Consider the following 21,590-nt stretch of genomic DNA (forward strand, 5'->3'; position numbering starts at 1 on the left):
CCGAATGAAGAAAATAAAAAAGAACACAAACTCTGGCAAAAGAAATGCAAGAAGACAATAAGGGATGCTAAAAAAGAATTTGAGGAGCACATTGCTAAGAACATAAAAACCAACAACAAAAAATTCTATAAATACATTCAAAGCAGGAGACCATCTAGGGAGACGATTGGACCCTTGGATGATAAGGGAGTCAAAGGTGTACTAAAGAACGATAAGGAGATTGCAGAGAAGCTAAATGAATTCTTTGCATCTGTCTTCACAGTGGAAGATATAGGGCAGATCCCTGAACCTGAACTAACATTTGCAGGAAGGGATTCTGAGGAACTGAGACAAATAGTGGTAACGCGAGAGGAAGTTCTAAGCTTAATGGACAATATAAAAACTGACAAATCACCGGGCCCGGATGGCATCCACCCGAGAGTTCTCAAAGAACTCAAATGTGAAATTGCTGATCTGCTAACCAAAATATGTAACTTGTCCCTTGGGTCCTCCTCCGTGCCTGAGGACTGGAAAGTGGCAAATGTAACGCCAATCTTCAAAAAGGGATCCAGAGGGGATCCCGGAAATTACAGGCCAGTTAGCTTAACTTCTGTCCCTGGAAAACTGGTAGAAAGTATGATTAAAGCTAGATTAACTAAGCACATAGAAGAACAAGCCTTGCTGAAGCAGAGCCAGCATGGCTTCTGCAAGGGAAAGTCCTGTCTCAGTAACCTATTAGAATTCTTTGAGAGTGTCAACAAGCATATAGATAGAGGTGATCCAGTGGACATAGTGTACTTAGACTTTCAAAAAGCGTTTGACAAGGTACCTCACCAAAGGCTTCTGAGGAAGCTTAGCAGTCATGGAATAAGAGGAGAGGTCCTCTTGTGGATAAGGAATTGGTTAAGAAGCAGAAAGCAGAGAGTAGGAATCAACGGACAGTTCTCCCAATGGAGGGCTGTAGAAAGTGGAGTCCCTCAAGGATCGGTATTGGGACCTGTACTTTTCAACTTGTTCATTAATGACCTAGAATTAGGAGTGAGCAGTGAAGTGGCCAAGTTTGCTGACGACACTAAATTGTTCAGGGTTGTTAAAACAAAAAGGGATTGCGAAGAGCTCCAAAAAGACCTCTCCAAACTGAGTGAATGGGCAGAAAAATGGCAAATGCAATTCAATATAAACAAGTGTAAAATTATGCATATTGGAGCAAAAAATCTTAATTTCACATATACGCTCATGGGGTCTGAACTGGCGGTGACCGACCAGGAGAGAGACCTCGGGGTTGTAGTGGACAGCACGATGAAAATGTCGACCCAGTGTGCGGCAGCTGTGAAAAAGGCAAATTTCATGCTAGCAATAATTAGGAAAGGTATTGAAAATAAAACAGCCGATATCATAATGCCGTTGTATAAATCTATGGTGCGGCCACATTTGGAATACTGTGTACAGTTCTGGTCGCCTCATCTCAAAAAGGATATTCTAGAGTTGGAAAAGGTTCAGAAGAGGGCAACCAGAATGATCAAGGGGATGGAGCGACTCCCTTACGAGGAAAGGTTGCAGCATTTGGGGCTTTTTAGTTTAGAGAAAAGGCGGGTCAGAGGAGACATGATAGAAGTGTATAAAATTATGCATGGCATTGAGAAAGTGGATAGAGAAAAGTTCTTCTCCCTCTCTCATAATACTAGAACTCGTGGACATTCAAAGAAGCTGAATGTTGGAAGATTCAGGACAGACAAAAGGAAGTACTTCTTTACTCAGTGCATAGTTAAACTATGGAATTTGCTCCCACAAGATGCAGTAATGGCCACCAGCTTGGACGGCTTTAAAAGAAGATTAGACAAATTCATGGAGGACAGGGCTATCAATGACTACTAGCCATGATGGCTGTGCTGTGCCACCCTAGTCAGAGGCAGCATGCTTCTGAAAACCAGTTGCCGGAAGCCTCAGGAGGGGAGAGTGTTCTTGCACTCGGGTCCTGCTTGCGGGCTTCCCCCAGGCACCTGGTTGGCCAGTGTGAGAACAGGATGCTGGACTAGATGGGCCACTGGCCTGATCCAGCAGGCTCTTCTTATGTTCTTATGTTCTTATGAATGTTCCCTTACATTAAAAATGCACTCCAAACAGCAAAGCAGGTAGAGGCCTGAGCTCTACTGGGGAACGTGTCAGCTTTTCTTTTAAATGTATGTGCTGGATTTGTGTTGTCAGGGTATCCCCCCCACACACACACATACTTTTTACATAATACATAGCTGCAGTACCATGGTTTTGATCTTAAGACTGTAGATTTTAAAGTACATATTTATTGTACTTTATACATTTGTACTGACAGATATATATGACAACTCTCTGCGGCATTTCATTTCATGTTTCTGTAGTAATTATAGAAACATTCAGTGAAATACCATGGGATTTTATAAGCCATTGAAAGCTACAGCATCAGACTTGGAGCTTTATGTGATTACCAGAATGCTCCTTCCTTTTTTCCTTGCGTGTTATATTTCAAATAGTGCTTGAACACCTTTGTTTCTTTTTCTTGATTACACTTTTATAGTAATTGAAAAATATTTTAGTGTTCTTTCCAAAGGGAAAAATGTGACATGATCTGGATAATAACTAAAAGTATGCTTTGAAATATTGTGGATCCTATTAACATTTTTTAAAAATGTTGATCATTCTGATTTATGTATATGATGTGGATCCAGAGATATGTTGTACAAGCTGAAACACTCTTCTCCAAGCATGCAAGCACTCACTATTTCCCAGTCCTGCTATATCCCCCCCCCCCATGCCCCATCAACACATTATGTGCCAGAGAGTTCCTCAGCCATCAGGAGTGACTTGCACTAGTAAAGTTCCACTCATCTATGTTTGGAGATACTATTATTATTAATTAAATTTATATCCTGCCCTTCCTCCTGGAAGGAGCCCAGGGTAGCAAACAAAACACTAAAAACAATCTAAAATATCTTAACAGACTTTAAAATATATTAAAACAAAACATCTTTAAAAACATGTAAAAAAGCTTTCAAAACGTCTTAAAAAGCAATTCCAACACAGATGCAGACTCTACTTCAAAGTCTTGTTGAAAGAGGAGGGTCTTCAGTAAGCGTCGAAAAGTTAACAGAGATGGTTCATGTCTAATATTTAAGGGGAGAGAATCCTAAAAGATAGGTGCAACAGCACTAAAGGTCAGCTTCCTCTATTGTGAGGGACAGACCTCCTGATAAGATGGTATCTGCAGGAGGCCCTCACCTGCAGAGCACAGTGATCGCCTGGGTATGTAAGGGGTAAGGCAATCTTTCAGGCATCCTGGTCCCAAGCTGTACAGGGCTTTGTACACCAAACCAGAACCTTGAACTTGGCCTGGTAGCTAATGGGCAGCCAGTGCAATTCTTTCAGCAGTGGGGTGACATGTTGGCATACCCTGCTCCAGAAAGCAATCACACCACCACATTTTGCACCAGCTGCAGCCTCCGAACCAACCTCAAGGGCAGCCCCACATAGAGCACATTACAGTAATGCAGTCTGGAGATCACCAGTGCATGTATCTCACCATCATACTAATGCCATTGTTACCTTTCTTAATTGAATGCTAAGGAAGAAGTAATGATGATAATTCTTCTCCCATGAGCACAACACTTCCAAGTTGTTTCCCACCCATCCATATTTGGAACTGTAATTACAAATAAGGCTGCTGTAAATACGATGAGGAACCTGTGCTGACTCATACCTTCCACATGAGGCTTAAAAGGAGTATTGCATGATGGAGTTCCATGTGTATAGTTACCTTATGTCTGTGATAGGAAAAGACCTAGGAAATATTGGTCCAGGCCTCAAGAAAGCTGTGTGTGGTCCTGATTAGAATTAGCATCCTATATATATTTTATTAGATATACATGGGATTTAAAATGTACATCAGTACCAATATATAATAGAACTTTTTTTTCATCTGATGTTTATCACATAGCAGAAGAGAACAAGGTATCAAAATAAATATATTCACCAGCTACAAAGTCAGCAACCTTGCTTAAGGCTAATTCACACATTACATTTTTCCATTTATTTCTTCATCCCTGGCCTCTCATGAAAGTGGTATACTCACATGAGTAATGTTGAACTACTGCTGACACTGATGTATGAACCAGTTGATCACATGGTGCAACTGCCTAATTTCCATGTTCAGGATAGCAGTAAGGTATACTTCTTTAGTACTGGAAGTTGCTATATGTCCACTACATAAGTAGACAACTTGCATGAAAAATAAGAAGAAATGACTGACAAAATGTACTGCTAGTTCCACTGAATACCACAGGAATAAGCTATTTTAAGGGCACATCGGTTGTTGTAAGCATTGTGGCTTCTAGCCAGAATGTCACTGAGGATTCAAAAAAATTGATAGAGAGTCATTTCAGAAAGATGGAAGACTTAATGAATGTATATATTAGTTCTGCAGTTTCTAGTAAATCCATGGATGTTCATAAAATTCCATTTCTATTAACACCCATGAATTTTTTTTTGCAGTTTGTTTTCTGACCATGATTGGCTAGAAAAGAAGAGAGGGTTAAGCATCCCTTTACCCCTGAAACACACATTGGATGATACATTTGGGTTCAAAGACTGAATGCTCCTTGAAAGTGACGAAATGGAAAAAGAGAAGAGTCATGTGGCAGTGCATATCCTGCTGCATTAGAGTAAGGCCTACTAGTCCAGGATTCTCTGGAAAAATGCCAGATACCAGCAGATCATAGGTGGCCCCTGTCAGGCCCCTTCCTGTGGTCACCACCGTGTCACAGTCCCACCTCAGGGTCCTGCTCTCAAAATGGTTCTCTCACCGGCTCTAGTAAAGATCTCTCAAGATCCCCCACTTTGACTGTCACTTTGGTTGATTGTTACAATATTGCCTTGAGACTGTGCCTTCATCTCCTCCTGGCCTATTGATACTTTGTGTCTGGGTGCACTTACAGGCCTCAACCCCCCTGTATCTTTGTGCCTATAAAGATTACAGCCCTGGGTTGCTCTGGATACCTGATGATGTTACACTATCTCTTCACCGCTACCACCATACTGTTTCCCAACCTTGGTATATGTCCTGCCCACCCTTCTGGTCTGTGAAAACCCAGCCAGGGATTAGGCGTTTTGGTAAACCAATAAATATTTATTTATATACACAGGGAATAACAAGATTACTTAAAGGTATGGTCAACAAGCATGTGGTTTCATAAGATGTGTTACTCTTTAAGTTTCTTAGTCATCAATAACCTGCCTCACTACCCGCCTAATCCAATCCACCCTATCCAAAACCAACCCACAGAACCAACCGACCGCCCTGCCCCATAAAAAACTGAACCCCCTCTCAACTGTCAACCTCTCATTTATACCTTCAGACACTCAAACGCTCAGCCAATCATCATACAATGTTCTCCAACATTCCAACCCATGTACTCTCCCCTCTCACTCAGTCTACTTACCACATATACGCTAATAAACCCGCACTTATCATATTTACAGTATTATATATACAGGGACATCACAGCCCCCCACAGTTGGTTAATGGTACACTCATGAAGCACATCCAGACTTATGCCCAACCGTATTGTGGACTATAACCAGGGCTGTGGAGTCGGTACACCAAACCTTCAACTCCGCCTCCGCCTCCTCTATTTTTCTACTGTCCGACTCCGACTCCTCTATTTTTCTACTGTCCGACTCCGACTCCACCCAAAATTGCTTCTTGTCAATCAAAATTTATTTGGAAGTCAGAGTCGGTACATTTCTACTGACTGCGACTCCGACTCCTCCCAAAATTGCTCCCGACTCTGACTCCACGACTCCGACTCTGACTCCACAGCCCTGACTATAACCATGATGAAATAAATTAGCACTCCATGTGTACACACACTTGACCTTCATTTGGGAACAGCCTTCCCCTAAAACACTGATTTGTATCGATATGTTTTTCACAAGCCAAAAAGCACTTCCACTTGCTCAAGAAAGCTTCACCAAATTCTTCCAGTTTTCAGCTTTTTGTGTCTGAGTGGTATTTGAGAGTGCAAACCAGGAAAGCCCCATTACACAATCTGACTTTTGCATATCTATCTCTGGATCAAGCTAGATATTCATGCATGGAATGTAGCACAATGTATGCAGAGGATTATGACCACTGTCTTCCTAATGTGCATTTTTTGTAAATGAAACATGTACATTTGAAAATGTTATTGTAATCAATCATATATACTGGCAATCCAGGAGGCAATAAAGAATCATGGTGGTGAAATTCTCATTATTATTTTTGTTTGTTTTCTTGCAGATGAAAAGTGAACAATTTAGTATACGACATCTGACATCAGGAAACTGGGAAGTTATCAAAATATTGGCATATGATCAAAATACACAAAAGATGTGAGCATTATTTTTCTTTGTCTGTTCAGGTAAAATATCTGTGTTATCAAGACAGAATATTTTATTGGAAATAACATTAACAATTTTATTTTTATTTATTTTATTTAACAAAATTTATATACCACTTGATTGTCATAAAACGTAAGTGGTTTACAAAGAATCAAAATAAAATGTTAAAATTATCAATAAAAAAACAGAACATGTATTTTAAAATATCAAAAAGATAACTAAAATCATCCGTAGCCTAACACGACATGGTTTAATCTCAGCTTTGACATGAAATAGGCTTGCCTAAACAAAAATGGTTTAAGCGGGTACCAAAAAGAGTACAGTAAGGGCACCTGCCTAATGCCAATAGGGAGTTTCAAAGTGTATGTCCTGGTCACACCAAAATAACAATTTCTTACAAGTGCGGAATGACTATTGTAAAAGTGCCAGTTCTGCAGATTGAATAAGTCAAGCGGGCATGTATGGGGTAAGGCAGCCCCACAAATAAATTGGTCCCAAGCTGTTAAGAGCCTTCTGTATGAATAGTAATAATAAATAATATAATAATAAATTTAATTTCTGTGTCGCCTATCTGGCCAAAGGCCACTCTAGGCGACATACAAAACAGTTAAAACACAATGAGATAAAATACAATAATACAATAAAAAACAGTATGAGAATAATACAGCAGCAACAATATTAAAACAGGGTAGGAGGCATTTCAGTCACAGTAATTAACCCTCCCCGGAGATCCCAAAGGCCTGTTGAAATAGCCAGGTCTTTAAGGCTTTACGGAATACATTTAGGGAAGAGGCATGCCGGAGATCTTGTGGGAGGGAGTTCCAGAGAGTGGGGGCCGCCACTGAGAATGCCCTCTCTCTTGTACCCGCCAATCTAGCTGTTTTTGTCGGCGGGATTGAGAGAAGGCCTTGAGTGGCTGATCTTGTCAGGCGGCATAATTGGTGGCGTTAAAGGCGCTCCTTTAGATAAACTGGGCCGAGACCGTATAGGGATTTAAAGGTTAATACCAACACCTTGAATTGGGCCCGGAAAACAACTGGAAGCCAGTGTAGATCGAACAACACTGGTGTGATGTGATCCCGGCGGCGACTATTCGTAAGTGGTCGAGCCGCCGCATTTTGTATAAGTTGTAATTTCCGGACCGTTTTCAAGGGTAACCCCACGTAGAGCGCATTACAGTAGTCCAAACGAGAGGTGACCAGGGCGTGTACTACCAGGGGGAGCTGATGAGCAGGAAGGTAGGGTTGCAGCCTTCGTATGAGGTATAGTTGATACCAGGCTGCCCGGCTCACCGCCGAAATCTGAGCCTCCATGGACAGCCTGGAGTCAAGTACAACCCCAAGGCTGCGGACCTGGTCCTTCAGGGGTAAACTCACCCCATTGAACTTCAGGTCAACATCTCCCAACCTTCTTTTGTCCCCCACAAGTAGCACCTCGGTCTTATCGGGGTTCAGCTTCAGCTTGTTCCTTCCCATCCATCCACTCACGGATTCCAGGCACTTGGACAAGGTCTCCACAGCCAACTCTGGTGAAGATTTAAACGAAAGATGGAGCTGAGTGTCATCTGCATATTGGTGACACTGCAGCCCAAATCTCCTGATGATTGTCCCCAGTGGCTTCATATAAATATTAAATAGCATGGGAGAGAGGATAGAGCCCTGTGGCACACCACAATTGAGAGGCCAAGGGTCTGAAACCTCCTCCCCCAATGCTACTTGTTGGTACCTATCGGAGAGAAAGGAACAGAACCACTGTAATACAGTGCCTCCAATTCCCAATCCCTCCAGGAGATGTAAAAGGATACCGTGGTCAACAGTATCAAAAGCCGCTGAGAGATCGAGGAGGACAAGAAAGGTGAATTCTCCCCTATCTAATGCCCTCCTCAAATCATCTACCAGAGCGACCAAGGCTGTTTCAGTTCCATGACCAGTCCTGTAACACCATTGAACTTGGCTCAGTAACAAATCAGCAGTCAGTGCAGATCCCTGAGCAGATGTGTTATATGCTGACAAGGTCCCACTCCTTTTAGCAATCATGCTTCAGCATTCTGCACTAACTGCAATTTCCGGGTCATGTGAAAAGGAAGCTCCACACAGAGTGCATTCCAGTAATTCTGTTTTGAAATCACCAATGCCTAAACTTTTGTAGTCAAGCTCTTCCAATCCAGGAAATGTTGTAACTGTTATATCAGGTGCATCTGGTAAAAGGCACTTCTAGCCGCTGTGGCTACTTGAGCCTCCAGTAACAAAGCTGGGCTCAGAAGCACCCCCAGAGTGCATATGTGTTCCTTCATGGGAAGTGTAACTCCATCCAAGGCAGGCAGTTGACCAATTTCTTGGACTCTGGAATGGCTTACCCACAGAGTCTCCATCTTGCCAGGAATCAGGCTCAACTTATTCTCTCTCATCCATCCCACCACTGTGCCCAGGCTCTGGTCCAAGGCCCACATGGCCTCTCCAGATTCAGATGTTATTGAGAAATATAGCTGAGTTTCATCATTGTATTAAAGACACCTTGCCCCCAAACTCCTAATGATTGCTTCCAGCAGCTTCATATTAAATATCATTGAGGATAAAATAGTGCCCTTTGGTACCCCATAGCATAACTGCCGAGAGAGTGAAATATTTCTCCAATGCTGTTCTCTGGACTCAGTCCCATAAATAGAACTGGAACCACTGTAATATAGTGCTCATTCCACAGAGCTAGTCCAGGAGCATACTGTGACGCCCTTCCCTGGCTCTCCCTGTCAGGTTCCTACCTGCTCCTGTCACTAGGCACCACCAGGGACTCCACCAGTCCAGACTGTCCTTTTTTTATGGTTTCTCTCTCCGCTCTAGCATAGACCTCACCAGATCCCCCTGCTAGGCAGCACCACCAGTCACATCCTATAACCAGTATCCCCCAGAGACTCTGCCTGAGTCTCTCTCAATCAGGTACCCTCTGTGACTGCGTGCTTAAGCTGTCCCCAACCCCCTTGTATCACTACAGATAACTCATAACTCAGGGTTGCTCTAGATACTTATGAATGTTATAATCTCCTCTTCACCGCTGCCACCATTTGTTACTGTTTCCCTTCAGCCTTGGTCATTACCTTACCCTCCCTTCTGGTCTGTGAAACCCCAGCCAAGGATCAGGCCTTTGGTAAACCAAATATAGTTTTTATTAAATAACAGAGATAACAAGATTACTTTTCTGATGGTACTTAAGCATATGGTTTCATCTATTTCTGTGATACTTGACTTATCATGAACTAGAACTCCCACTCTCTCTTTCTCCACACGCTCCTGACATCCACCTCCAAACACCACCAAACACTTCTCAAACAACCCAGCAACATCCTCCCAGATTCACCACAGATTCTCCACCTAGATTCAACTGTCATTCTTCCATTTATACTCCCAGCCATTCAAACATTCAGCCAATCATCCAGCATTCTACTGCTCATTTACTCCCCCCTCCTCTTTCATTCCACTTACCATGTATCTTCTATACAAACAGCACTTACCATATATACATTAATACAGGAACATCACACATACCACGGTCAATTGTACTGAAAGCTTCAGAGAGATCAAGAAGTAGAAGCAAGGTCACACTCCCCTTGTTCTGCTCTTTGTAAAGGTCATCCATCAGGGTGACCAAGGCTGACTTAGTCCCATGACCAGGCCTGAACCCAAATTGAAATGCATCTAAATAATCTGTCATCTAAGAATACTTGCACCTTCTCCACAAGTAGGGGGTATTTGCGACTGATCAATAGTTATTCCAATCCAAGGGGTCCAAGGCTGTTTTTTTGTTTTTGTTTTTTTTTACAAGTGGCCCCACCACCACTTCTTTCAAGACAGCAGGGGCCACTTCCTCATGTAATGAAGCATTAGCCAAACTCTGGATCCAACTAGTCAAACTCCATCTGCAAGATTTAATAAGCCAAGAGGGACAGGGGTCAAGAGGGCATGTAGTGGGGTGTATAGCCGCCAACACCTTGTTCACATCAGCTGATTGCATAAGCTGAAACTGATCCCACAATACATCACTGACTCTGGCATTGGGTACCTCATCTGAAACTGCAACAACTGGAGAGTTAAGGTCACTCTGAAGCCAAGCAATTTTATCCTCAAAGTGTGTAGCCAGTTGGTCACAACAGGTCCTCGAATGCTCCAGAGGTCTCCCTCCACAGTGGGAATCAGTCATCTCCAGGCCATCCAAAATAACTCAGCCAGCTGGAGGATGCAATGCAAGCTGTAAAACGAGTCTTCCTCACAGCCTGCACTGCCACATGGTGGGCATGATTATGAGCACTAACCAGTGTTGGATGAGCTTTGGAGCAAGATTTACACTCTAGTCTGTCTGGCTTTCTTCACAGCCTGAAGCTCCCCAGCATACCAAGGAGCTACTTGACTCCACAGTGCTGTCGAGGATGCTCAGGAGCGATTGTGTCAACTGCCCATTTCATCTCATCAATCCATAGCGAGGCCAGAGGTTCAGCAGGATTGTCAGTTTCTCCACTGGAAGATCACAGCATTTAGTTCTATCATTCTCTGAGAGTGGGCCATCCGTACAGGCCCACCATGCTAACAAGGGGGAGATGCCACTACCAGTTCAAACTTTACCATGTTATGGTCTGACCATGACAATATACCTTCAGTCCGTCCCCCATTACACTTGGGGCAAAGATTATATCAAAGGTGTGCCCTGCCCAGTGTGTTTGACTGATGACCATTTGAGACAACCCTGTGGTTGTCATGGGCACCATGAGGTCCCAATTGATTTCCCAAGACTTGGTAGATACTGAGGTTTCCACATAATAGTATGGCCCTTTATCAGTACCTGATGTGAGAATAAATTAATCTGCCCAGTTAATTGAATTCATTATACTTTTTTGTATATAATGTATGTGTACATGATCACATGCACACACACAAGATCATATATACACATTTATAAGCAAGGGAATATTATGTACAAAAGTGTTCAGTGCTATTGGCAATATTGTTGGCAATCCATCTTTAATACTACCAATACATTTTGTGTTAAAATAGAAAAAAATGTCTTTACAAAATAGCCTGTACATACATACTGCAGTGCTATATTTAATAATTAATCTATTATTTTCTTAAACCAAGACTATTGTCTCACAACTGCTGTATTTTGGAAAACCTAATTTGTTATCTTTACACCAAATTATTTTACCTAGGCTGAATGCATTTTACTTTCTCTTCCTTTGCCAGTTATTTTTTAAGCACTGAGAGTTCACCAAGAGGAAGACAGCTACATAGGTAAGTAGATCAACAGGAGCATATTTTTGAACTGATTGACAGAACCTATGCCTCTTTGTTTATAAAAACTGTACTCTTAAGTATCTAAAGAAATATCTCTATGCATTCCTACTCAGGTGCCATCAGTTACCTGAGAAACAGACAACATGAATCTGTGATCTTAAAAAGGATGTTATTTTATATACACAATGTCTGTTTTGATAGAAAGAGTGCATTTCAAATCTCTCTTCTGAGTCTGGCTCCTTGTCTAGCTAAATGTTTTGTATACATTGAAACATTTCAGGGAAATCAACATAGAAAAAATGGAGTAATTTAAATACATTTTGTTCCCTTTAAGTTAGTCTCCTGTAATGTGGGTCCTCACAGTGTATACATACATTCCTTTGCTTTCCCTAACAATATATTTTGTGTATATATTTGTTAAATGTTTACATGTGCTTTATCTATATCTTTCTTTCTATATTTCACCTTAGCGTGTCAACAGTTGAATTGTTGAATCGTGAGTGCCTTTCATGCAATTTCATGAAAGATCAGTGCACATATTTCAATGCAAAGTTTAGCCCTGCTATCAAGTATTTCATTCTCCAATGTAAAGGTAAGCCATCCTCTTCAGTTTAACATTAGAAGTATTTCAAATTATTGTTAACACCTATGTGTGTCTTTGTATTGGCCATAAGCCGTCCTGCCATAAGCATTATTAAATAGTGGTGGTGGGTGGGAAGAAGCAGGCAGCAGAAGTGGTAGTCACAATGAGTTGGTGCATAAAACTATCTATTTAAAGACTGTTTATTTAAAGAACTCAGGCCTTGTAGAAATTAAATAAAAATATGTGACATCAGCCAAGAGGAGAACGAAGAAGAGGGCTTGGCAGAATCTGAATATTAACAGGGGTGGAATATGGGAAGAAAAGGCAGAGCAGCAGAGCAATCCTATGCATGTTTACACAGGAGTAAGTCCCACTATATTCCATGGAAGTTGTCCCAGGATTGGGGCCAAATTAGATTAATTATATAGCTGATGGCAGTTCACATACAACAGCTTCCTCTTTCCTGTATGGAGACTCTGTAAACTATGTTCCAAAATAGTGATGGATGAGCGTCCATGGCTCACCTCAAAATCTGTTCATGTTTCTAGCTTCCCTGAGCAATGCTTAAAAAGAAATTTCTTTCTTTCTTTCTTTCTTTCTTTCTTTCTTTCTTTCTTTCTTTCTTTCTTTCTTTCTTTCTTTCTTTCTTTTTCTTTCTTTCTTTCTTTCTTTCTTTCTTTGAAAGCATGCTCCTTTCCCAAGCATAACAAAAACAAACCATAAGATTTGGGAAAATGTAATGAAGTATGGGTAAGGCTCACGAATAATAATGGAGCAGAATTGCTGGAATCCCCAAATTGTACAATGACAAAGTGATGGAATATATGTCCAGAACTGTGTGTAAGAGCATATATATATTGGTTGATGCATACCAGAGGAAAGATAGAGATCTATACTATGGCACCAAACCCTAAGCCATGATTATTGGGAACTATATCTGGTTTCCAATAGCATGGAATATTTGCCAGTTCTCTACCTGATACCAGATTATGTATTTGGTAGGGATAAATATTGGGGTCCAGGATTACCCAAACTTAATAAGACCCTAAAAGATCTAAGTGAACATAGATAAGCTCTAACTGATGAGGTTAATAATTAATGCTATGCCAAACCATAGGAAACATAGGAAGCTTCCTTACACTGAGTTCACTTCAATACTGAGTTCAGTATTGTCCACACTGAGTGGCAGCGGCTATCCAGGGCTACAGGCAGGAGGTTCTCCCAGCCCTACCTATAGATGCTAGGGATTGAACCTGGGACCTTCTGCATGGAAAGCAGATGCTCTACCACTGAGGTACAGCCCTTCCCCATGACCTAGTGTGAATGAGCAAATGTGCAGGCTCTGAGACTGAAGACTATGTCTCCAGCACTCCTTCCCCAGTACTACTGCTCTAACCAAGGGCTAAGTCATGATTATGCTTAATGTTATGTCCAAACTGCATCTAATGAATTGTCTCATTCTAGAGAAACCACAAACTAACCAAGGCTTGTCTTTGGTTTACTGCTCATGGTTTATCTGGGGGAGACAAACCAGAAGTCTGGGTGTGGATGTCTTGGTAAGCCAAATTATGTCCCAGGTGGCACAGCAGGAAAAGGATCAAGGGAAGAGCAAAGCAGCCTTGATCTTTGCTCCTGGAGTCTGCATGCTTACTCATTTGTGCTCAGCCATGGCCAGAGCTTGGAAAAGTTACTTTTTTGAACTACAACTCCCATCAGCCCCAGCCAGCATGGCGCTGGCTGGGGCTGATGGGAGTTGTAGTTCAAAAAAGTAACTTTTCCAAGCTCTGGGTTCGACTTACTGTTGCATAAGAACTGGCCCTATATGTTCAAGTTCCCATTATTACCAGGAATCTCAGGAAATAATTTAAGAACTTGCTGATGACAGGAAAAAAAGTCATACATACAGATGGAGCTTCTTTTGTTATTTTCATTTGAGCAGTCCACACTTGCAAAGAGAGAAATTCAGATGGCAACTTGACTGTTGGGCAGTGGAAATTGCAGTAGCAAAAACATAAATTGGAGGTCAGGTTATCCTTGACTGGTACTATTGTCTGGCCCTTGAATCAGGAAGATCTTGATCTGAGCATGGGAAACATTACTTTTGAGAACTTCTCCCAAATCTCTAAAAGCTTCCCAATGATTTTGAAAAGTGCTGAATACTCATTGTTCTCTTTTGAATTTAATAGTAGCTGCAGGTGTTCCATCCTTTTTATAATCAAGCCATTAATCGCTCTGTATGTCAAGTTCTCAACTGTAAAATTGAGATAATAATAATAATAATACCTCAAACTTGTATTATTTCCCAGGAGACTATCCTAGTAATTCCTTGGTATTAATGAGACTACTCATGGGTTTAGTGTTAAAGCGCATGCATTAATTGTTTTGAGAACTAAGTGCAGAGCTGCTGAAGCACATCCTGAGATGCTTGCTTTCTACTGAAGTACTGATGGCCCTATATTTTACCATTTTAACTTTCATAACTGTTGTGTTTGTTGTTTGATATTATAGGACCTGGTGTTCCAATTGACAGTGTGCACAGTACAAGTAACCCTGAAAGTAAGTGTACACTAGTTCATCGTGGATTTTCTCCCTTGCTTCGCTTTCTCCCATCAAGGAATTAATTTCTGAAAGCCCATCTTAATTACTGACTAGCAATAAACATGCTGCAAGTGATAAGAATAGAGAAAAATTAATCAAGTGTCTATAACATACCAGGGATTTTGCAAGCTGATGTTATACTAGATGTATATCTTTTAACTCCTGTTAATGCTTTCGTTAATTAGGTGGCATGATCCTTTTCACTAACTATGCAAATTGAGTTCCTATTACAGGAACTGATGTATTCTTTAAAATACTTTAAAGCTGTAATCCAATTAGTTTGGATTAAGGTGCTGTTTTATGAGTGCTACTTGTCTATTTCAACCTACATTTAATAAACCAAATTCTACTTTTGCTTAATCTTCTGCAGTCTAGCACAACACTTTAAAATATGCAGTGTATTCCTCCAAGTCTGTAAGATCATATGGTAAAACATAATAATAAATCCCTTTGTATTCTCTGTATTTGTACTTAAATAATTAATTCCCATAGATAGTATGACAGTATAGTCCTAATGGGGTTGGGAATGGAGTGTGGGAAGTGACAGATCAACCTCCACATCGAAAGCCCTGGTGGCTCATGCCAGCCAGGGCAGGAAATGTGGAGAAGTTGCTTTACTTCCTTTTACCTCCATGTGGATCTTTTTTTATTTATTTATACCCTTTGGTTCCAATGGGACAGAATTAATTATCCCAAATCCAAGCAAGTGTAGATGTGGGGCCCTATGCTGGTACTTCTCAGACAAATGAAGAGGCTTTGGATCCAGTAGACCCAAGTCTTGCCCTGTTTTAGATCCACTTGCCACAGCTCTATGAACATGGAACACCTTCTCTCCTTCCTACTCCCCCCAGCCAGCAGATCAGGGGGTTAGAAGTGCTCTGCTCATCTTTACCTTGAAATTTAAAAAATAAATGCCTGTGTTTTATATATTTTAGTACTACTGTACTGTACTGTTGGCATTCAGTGTAAACATCCTTGACATTAAATATAATTAAATTCAAATATATGGTTCAAAAGTAACATTTCAGTACACTTAATGCAACTGTGCATCATCTGGATAGTGTAACTTACACACTTTAATTGACAAAAGGCTTGGAATCCAAATGATCCCTTATCTTTTTGATATTCTCTATAAATTACAATATCTTTGTCTATAAGTAACTGTACTAGGCAGTTATCAGCATAAGAGGTTGATCTTTTTACAAAGAAGCAGTGGCTTGTTCTGATCCTTTTTAAAATTCCCATCTGCAAAGTTTTAAAGGAAATATTTCATTTGTACCAAGCCTTTTAGGTAAAATTAGGTAATGTCTAGAGACCACTGTTTGCAATTTACGATAAAACCAATGAAGTATATAATGCCTGAATGAAAATTTAGATAATCTCTTCTATTAATAAAGCAAAAAATATGTGATTGAAGTTTACTTCAATTACTGTATCTGAAACAATTATTACAATATTTTGGTTGATTGCTCAGAAATTGCTTCCTAATTAGATTATCCCTTTTGCCCTAAATGAGGAGATATATACAAAAAATGTGTTAATGAAGAAAGATTGAAGCTGAGAGAAAACCAAATATTTATCCATATATATATCTGGATTTTAAAAAATGGATTTCTTTTTTCCAAGTTTTTCAAATTCAAAGAGTGTTATAATTTTAAGGTTTTATGGCATTCTGAATGAAGCATTGGAAAAGGAATTGTAAGAGCCTCTTCCAATGCAGCATTCAGAACACTGCAAAATCTTAGAATTATTTTTCTCTCAGCCTAATTGCAGTGTGAGTGTGGCAGGGTGATCTTTGTGGTTACAGCTAGGGAAGGAAGGGCTTACCCTCTGCATGCCCTGAGACTGCTGTGAGAATCATCTCCCCCCCAAGCGTGGCAATTATGCTTAGGGAGAACAATAATTTGGATTCAATGGGAATTCCCCCCTCCCCCAGCCTAATTGCTACATGGAAGAAGGGACTGAAGAGATGAGGCTACAGGCTAGATCCAAGTGCACCTCTCTGCAGAACTAGGCTGTAGGCTTGTAGTTCTCCATCCCTACCATAGAGAATCAAGAGGTACAAATGGGAGGCCACTCAAGGCAATCTTTTATGGTCTACTCAGCTGAACATTCATAGTGTCTATAGATAATATTATTCTTGCTCCCCTAAGAGCAGACTCAAGAATGTAGACTTCAGTATTTAACACATAGCTAAACAGTGTTCATAGTGTCCATTATACAGATGTGTTTTTAGAACATGTATATTGTTTTGTTTTAGCCTTCTTAAGAACATGGAATTTTATTTGTATACTACACTAATTGGTATACATATATGTATTTCTTCCTTCTGTCTTTTGTTCTTACAGAATTTTATGTATTAGAAAACAATTCTGTATTAAAAGAAGCGGTCTTAAGGAAAAAAACGTTCTGGACAGAAACTAAAATGCTTCACATTGATGATTATGGTAAATATATCTGAAATATATCAAAACAAAGCAAAACATTTTCAGGTGTTTTTTTTTTTCATCTTTGAAACTACCAGCCTTTAATGTTTTACTCTTTTCTTAAAAGAACTTCCTTTACAGTTGTCATTTCCAAAGGATTTTACAGATCGGAATGCATATCCTGTCCTGTTAATAGTGTAAGTATAAATAGGTATAATTAAGATTAATTAAATAGATTTATGAAACTGTTTGCATGCTGTTCTACATCACACAGAATGGCCATTTTATGAAGTGATTTACTAATCCTCTGCAAATTATTTACTTACATAGTTGTCCCTAATAGGAGCTCTCTGGATGGTTCACATCATACACTCATGCATACATCACCTTTAGAAGGGATTGGATATTGGACAAAATAATTTGGATGATAGATTTTTTTCCTGGAAACAGTGTGTATTGGATATTCATGGATTCCTGTTAGTTAATTTTTTTGATAACTAGCAGCATAAACAGGTTCAGACCAAAGACAGCCCCTGCAGAGGGAACCAAAATGCAGCCAATTTTCACTTGACTTCCTGATGGATGAGGGGAAATTTTAAGTGTTTTGGGGGTGTTTTTTACTGGAATTTTTTTTACTGGCCTGTAACTTAACTTGACAAAAACTTAATGTATAACATTAACTTGAGAAAACCTGACTCTTCGTAGTCATCATAGTCCAGCACTACAACTACAACCCCTATACTACACTGGCATCTGAAGATTGGAAACCTCTTGAAGCCTGGTCATGTTGAGAGGGTTCAGATATCTGTAGTGTTTGGGGATTGCTGGTGCACTGGGTTAAATGGGGGGAGATCACATGAGCAGAGCAGGCTTTGTGGATCACACATGTATTTACTAAGCTATATTAAGCAGTGGCCATTAGCAGATGATTGTCTGGTTCGTACATCATGGTAAGCTATAATTAGAATCAAATTATATTTTCCTATGAATGGAAAGCCTTCCCTGCTCCACTGATAGACCAAGATGGGAAGAAACAAACCACTGTGGTGGCTAAGAAATACATGTGAACCAGCACTTGTGGTCTGTTTCTTTCCAAACAAAACCATAAGAGGAAATCAACAACAAACTTTAGCTTCTGCACATAGTTGGGAAACAAACAAACCACAAGCACTGGTTTGCAAGTCATGCTAAGCCAGTGCTGCGATTTGCTTTGTCCAGCTCAGCACAGGAAGAAGCAGAACAGGCACAATTTTAGCAGTACGTACCAGTTTGTTCATGGTAGTTTGTTTCTAACTACCACTTAGGGCTCATCTACACAGTGATGCTACTCACATCTCCTTTAAATTTGCATTGTTCACATGACATTACTGGCAACCAGAAGCTGCCACACAGTTTCCCCCTTGTAAATATGTACTAATCCAATTCACTGATAATATAAAAAGGGAAGAAAAAAACATCACTCTGTATCTCTAGTGCTTGCATATGCTTTGCTCTGATGCTTTTAGGTGGGTGCATCTATCGTTCACCTCTCCACACCCAATCCCTCCTCCTCCCTTTGTTCATTCTATTTCCTGTAGGCTGACAAGCAACTTCCGGTTGCTCTCCTCCATTCTGCTGACCTTTTTTATGTTGCTGCAAATGGTGCCTTTATTTTCTTTTTCCCCTAACTTGTGCTCAAAAGCATAACATTGCTCGAACAAATATTTGCATTTCAGCTGTATCCTACCAGGGAAAATACAGATATTCTCACTTCCAGTTTTAGTGGGGAGGAGAGCCTGGCTGGGAGTCCAGAGTCTGTGAGTCAAAATTCCCTCTCGTGTCTCCTGGATGTAAAGGGCCAGCTAAAGATCACCCCCACAGGGAGTGTCTCAGAGGTTATGTGCCCTGCCACCTGTGCAGCCGTTGGCAAGCTGCATAGTCCCAAAGAGCCCAGGTGCCCCCCAGCTGGCAGTTGCGGACAAGGAAGGGGCTGGCTTGTGCAGCTGTAGCAAGCTGAGCAGGCCCTAGCCAGCTAGGGAGGACTAGCCTCAGAGGAAGGCAACGGTAAACCCCCTCTGAATACTGCTTACCATGAAAACCCTATTCATAGGGTAGCCATAAGTCGGGATCGACTTGAAGGCAGTCCATTTTCCATTTACTGCACCTGATAGAACAGACCAAACATGCTCAGTCACCTAGAAACCAGAGGGAGTACAAATGTATAATTAGAGGGCAGAGCCTCAAGGAAAAAGTGAAACTAATCCTCCCCATGAGAATACCTGCTTGTGTATGCTCAGAAGCAAATGTTACCAAATTCTTCCAAGCTACACAGGAAGTAGATTGGACTGTGAAAGACCAACCCAAATTGTGTTTGCATTTTGACAAATTTGTAGGGCAGTACAATATCTCAGAGAGGAGGTCAGGTCACCTGCTGTACTGGTGCATTCATTATAGCTGCCCAATTTCCCTGCTTTTTAAAGTTTGATAGAAATATCTGTGGGCAATAGGTACATTCTTAAACTGCAAGGTTTTTTGGCTATTAGTGAATATAGTATATAGTAAAGTATAGTTTTTTACAGATGGTTCTTTAGAGGAGACATGCCAGTTTACAGCAGATAAGTATCTACCTCAAGATATCTGCTTCTGCCTTTTTTAAATTATCTGATGCATGTGTGACAAACATGGTGCCCTCCAGATGTTGTTTAACTAAAACTCCCATCATCCACAGCCAGCATAGCCAGTAGTCAGAGATGATGACAGTCATAGTCTAGCAACATCTGCAGAACACCACATTGGCTACCCCAATCTAATGGAATTAGAAGCTGCCACTGGTGGAAAGCAGGAAACAGAAGAGATGTTTGGAAATTATGAAGAAGGCTAATATCTTACAGAGAGCAATGGGAGTGTGATAGAAGATGTCCAAGAATTTACATAGTTCAGACAGAGAATGAGAGTGGATATTGAGACTGTGTCAGTCATGAATTAATCAATCATGTATATTTGCATCCACTTTTGGGGTTGGATAATGCACTTGTTGTAGGACACAGTGGCCTGGTTTGGATGTAAAATTAAACATCTAGGATTTAGGGATAAGTGTTGTAGCTCAGTGGTAGAGCATAGGCTTTGCATGCAAAAGGTGACTTCCTGGCATCTCCAGGTAGGGCTGTGAAAGACCCCTGCCTGAAACCTTAGACAGCTTCTTCCTGTCAGTGTCAACAATACTAGGCTAGATGGAGCAATGGTCTGATTCAGTACAAGGCAGCTTCCTGTGTTCACTTGAGCCCAAGGCTAGAGCAGGTTCATTCCTCTAATGGCAAACCATGACTTAGTGTTAAATCTGAACTAGGCCAGTTTCATTCATTATAATATTTCACTGGTACCCTATTAGATAGATATGACTCATGGAGCTCTATCTTGGCCTATAGTCCTATTTGCATAGGGTTGTATACACCTTTCTCAGAGTGGATGCAGTGAAATGAAGGAACCTAAGCTAGTCACATCTATTTACTTCACTGGGTCTACTCTGAGTAGGACTAGCAACGAATACCACTCATAACCCCCATTAGTAACAGCTCTCTAATGACTTGTCATCCCCTCGCTCTAATGCCAAAAAACCTGCAAATAAAGTGGTTACATGGCTGCACCTGCACCTGCTAAATTAGTATTACTCATATTGCTAAGTATGGGACATGTGGAATTGAGAACATCTTTGTCTAGATTTCTCATGGTGTCTTTTTCTGATAACGCTCTCTGAGTACATAGAAAATTCTAGTTAATTAGACTGGAAGTTGGACATCTAAAGGATACCTAATGGCACAGAATGTGTTAAGATTTTTTTCCAGTGTGACTATGAAAAAAAAGTAATTAGCAAGGAATCTCATTAGCATGAATGGGAAGTGCACAGCAAAATCTTCAGCATCTGCTAACCTTTGATTATTTATAAGACTGAATACATTATTTTTTGAACACCTAAAACTAAAAATAACTGTCTGCCTTATAGGTTGCATATGTGTCCTTGTGGCTTGTGTGGCTTTCAGGAAAGTTGCTTTGTCTCTTTAGCTGTCAATATTGGTCCCTGCTGCCCATTTTGTTTTTGTTTTTTTCCTTCTTCCTTTCAATATTTAAATTAATGCTAGTATAAATGGATTGCTACTTAGTATTTGTGGATAATATTTGCTAATCTGCTACAACTATAAACTGATTATTTTAATTTTTAAAAAGCTCAAAAGTGGTACAGTTCCATATGTCTGCAATATTAGAACAACAAAGTTGAGCAAGATAAACTGTTCACCTGAGTATAAGAATAATTTGTGCCAGAAATAGAATTATCAATAGGAC

General features: G+C 40.5%; 1 protein-coding gene across 2 annotated transcripts in view; it reads left to right on the forward strand.

Annotated features, from left to right (window-relative positions):
* The window catches only part of DPP10 (dipeptidyl peptidase like 10), a 503,938-nt gene that overhangs the window by 440,777 nt on the left and 41,571 nt on the right, over positions 1–21,590 (forward strand). For both annotated transcript variants that reach the window (XM_061612954.1, XM_061612953.1), the window contains exons 14-19: positions 6,287–6,378; positions 11,616–11,663; positions 12,137–12,258; positions 14,758–14,805; positions 17,196–17,294; positions 17,401–17,470. In XM_061612954.1, the coding sequence (XP_061468938.1) occupies positions 6,287–6,378; positions 11,616–11,663; positions 12,137–12,258; positions 14,758–14,805; positions 17,196–17,294; positions 17,401–17,470 (479 nt within the window). The remainder of the gene's footprint in view (positions 1–6,286; positions 6,379–11,615; positions 11,664–12,136; positions 12,259–14,757; positions 14,806–17,195; positions 17,295–17,400; positions 17,471–21,590) is intronic.

The sequence above is a fragment of the Rhineura floridana genome, chromosome 2, assembly GCF_030035675.1.
Source record: "Rhineura floridana isolate rRhiFlo1 chromosome 2, rRhiFlo1.hap2, whole genome shotgun sequence".
In the NCBI taxonomy this organism is placed as follows: Eukaryota; Metazoa; Chordata; class Lepidosauria; order Squamata; family Rhineuridae; genus Rhineura; species Rhineura floridana.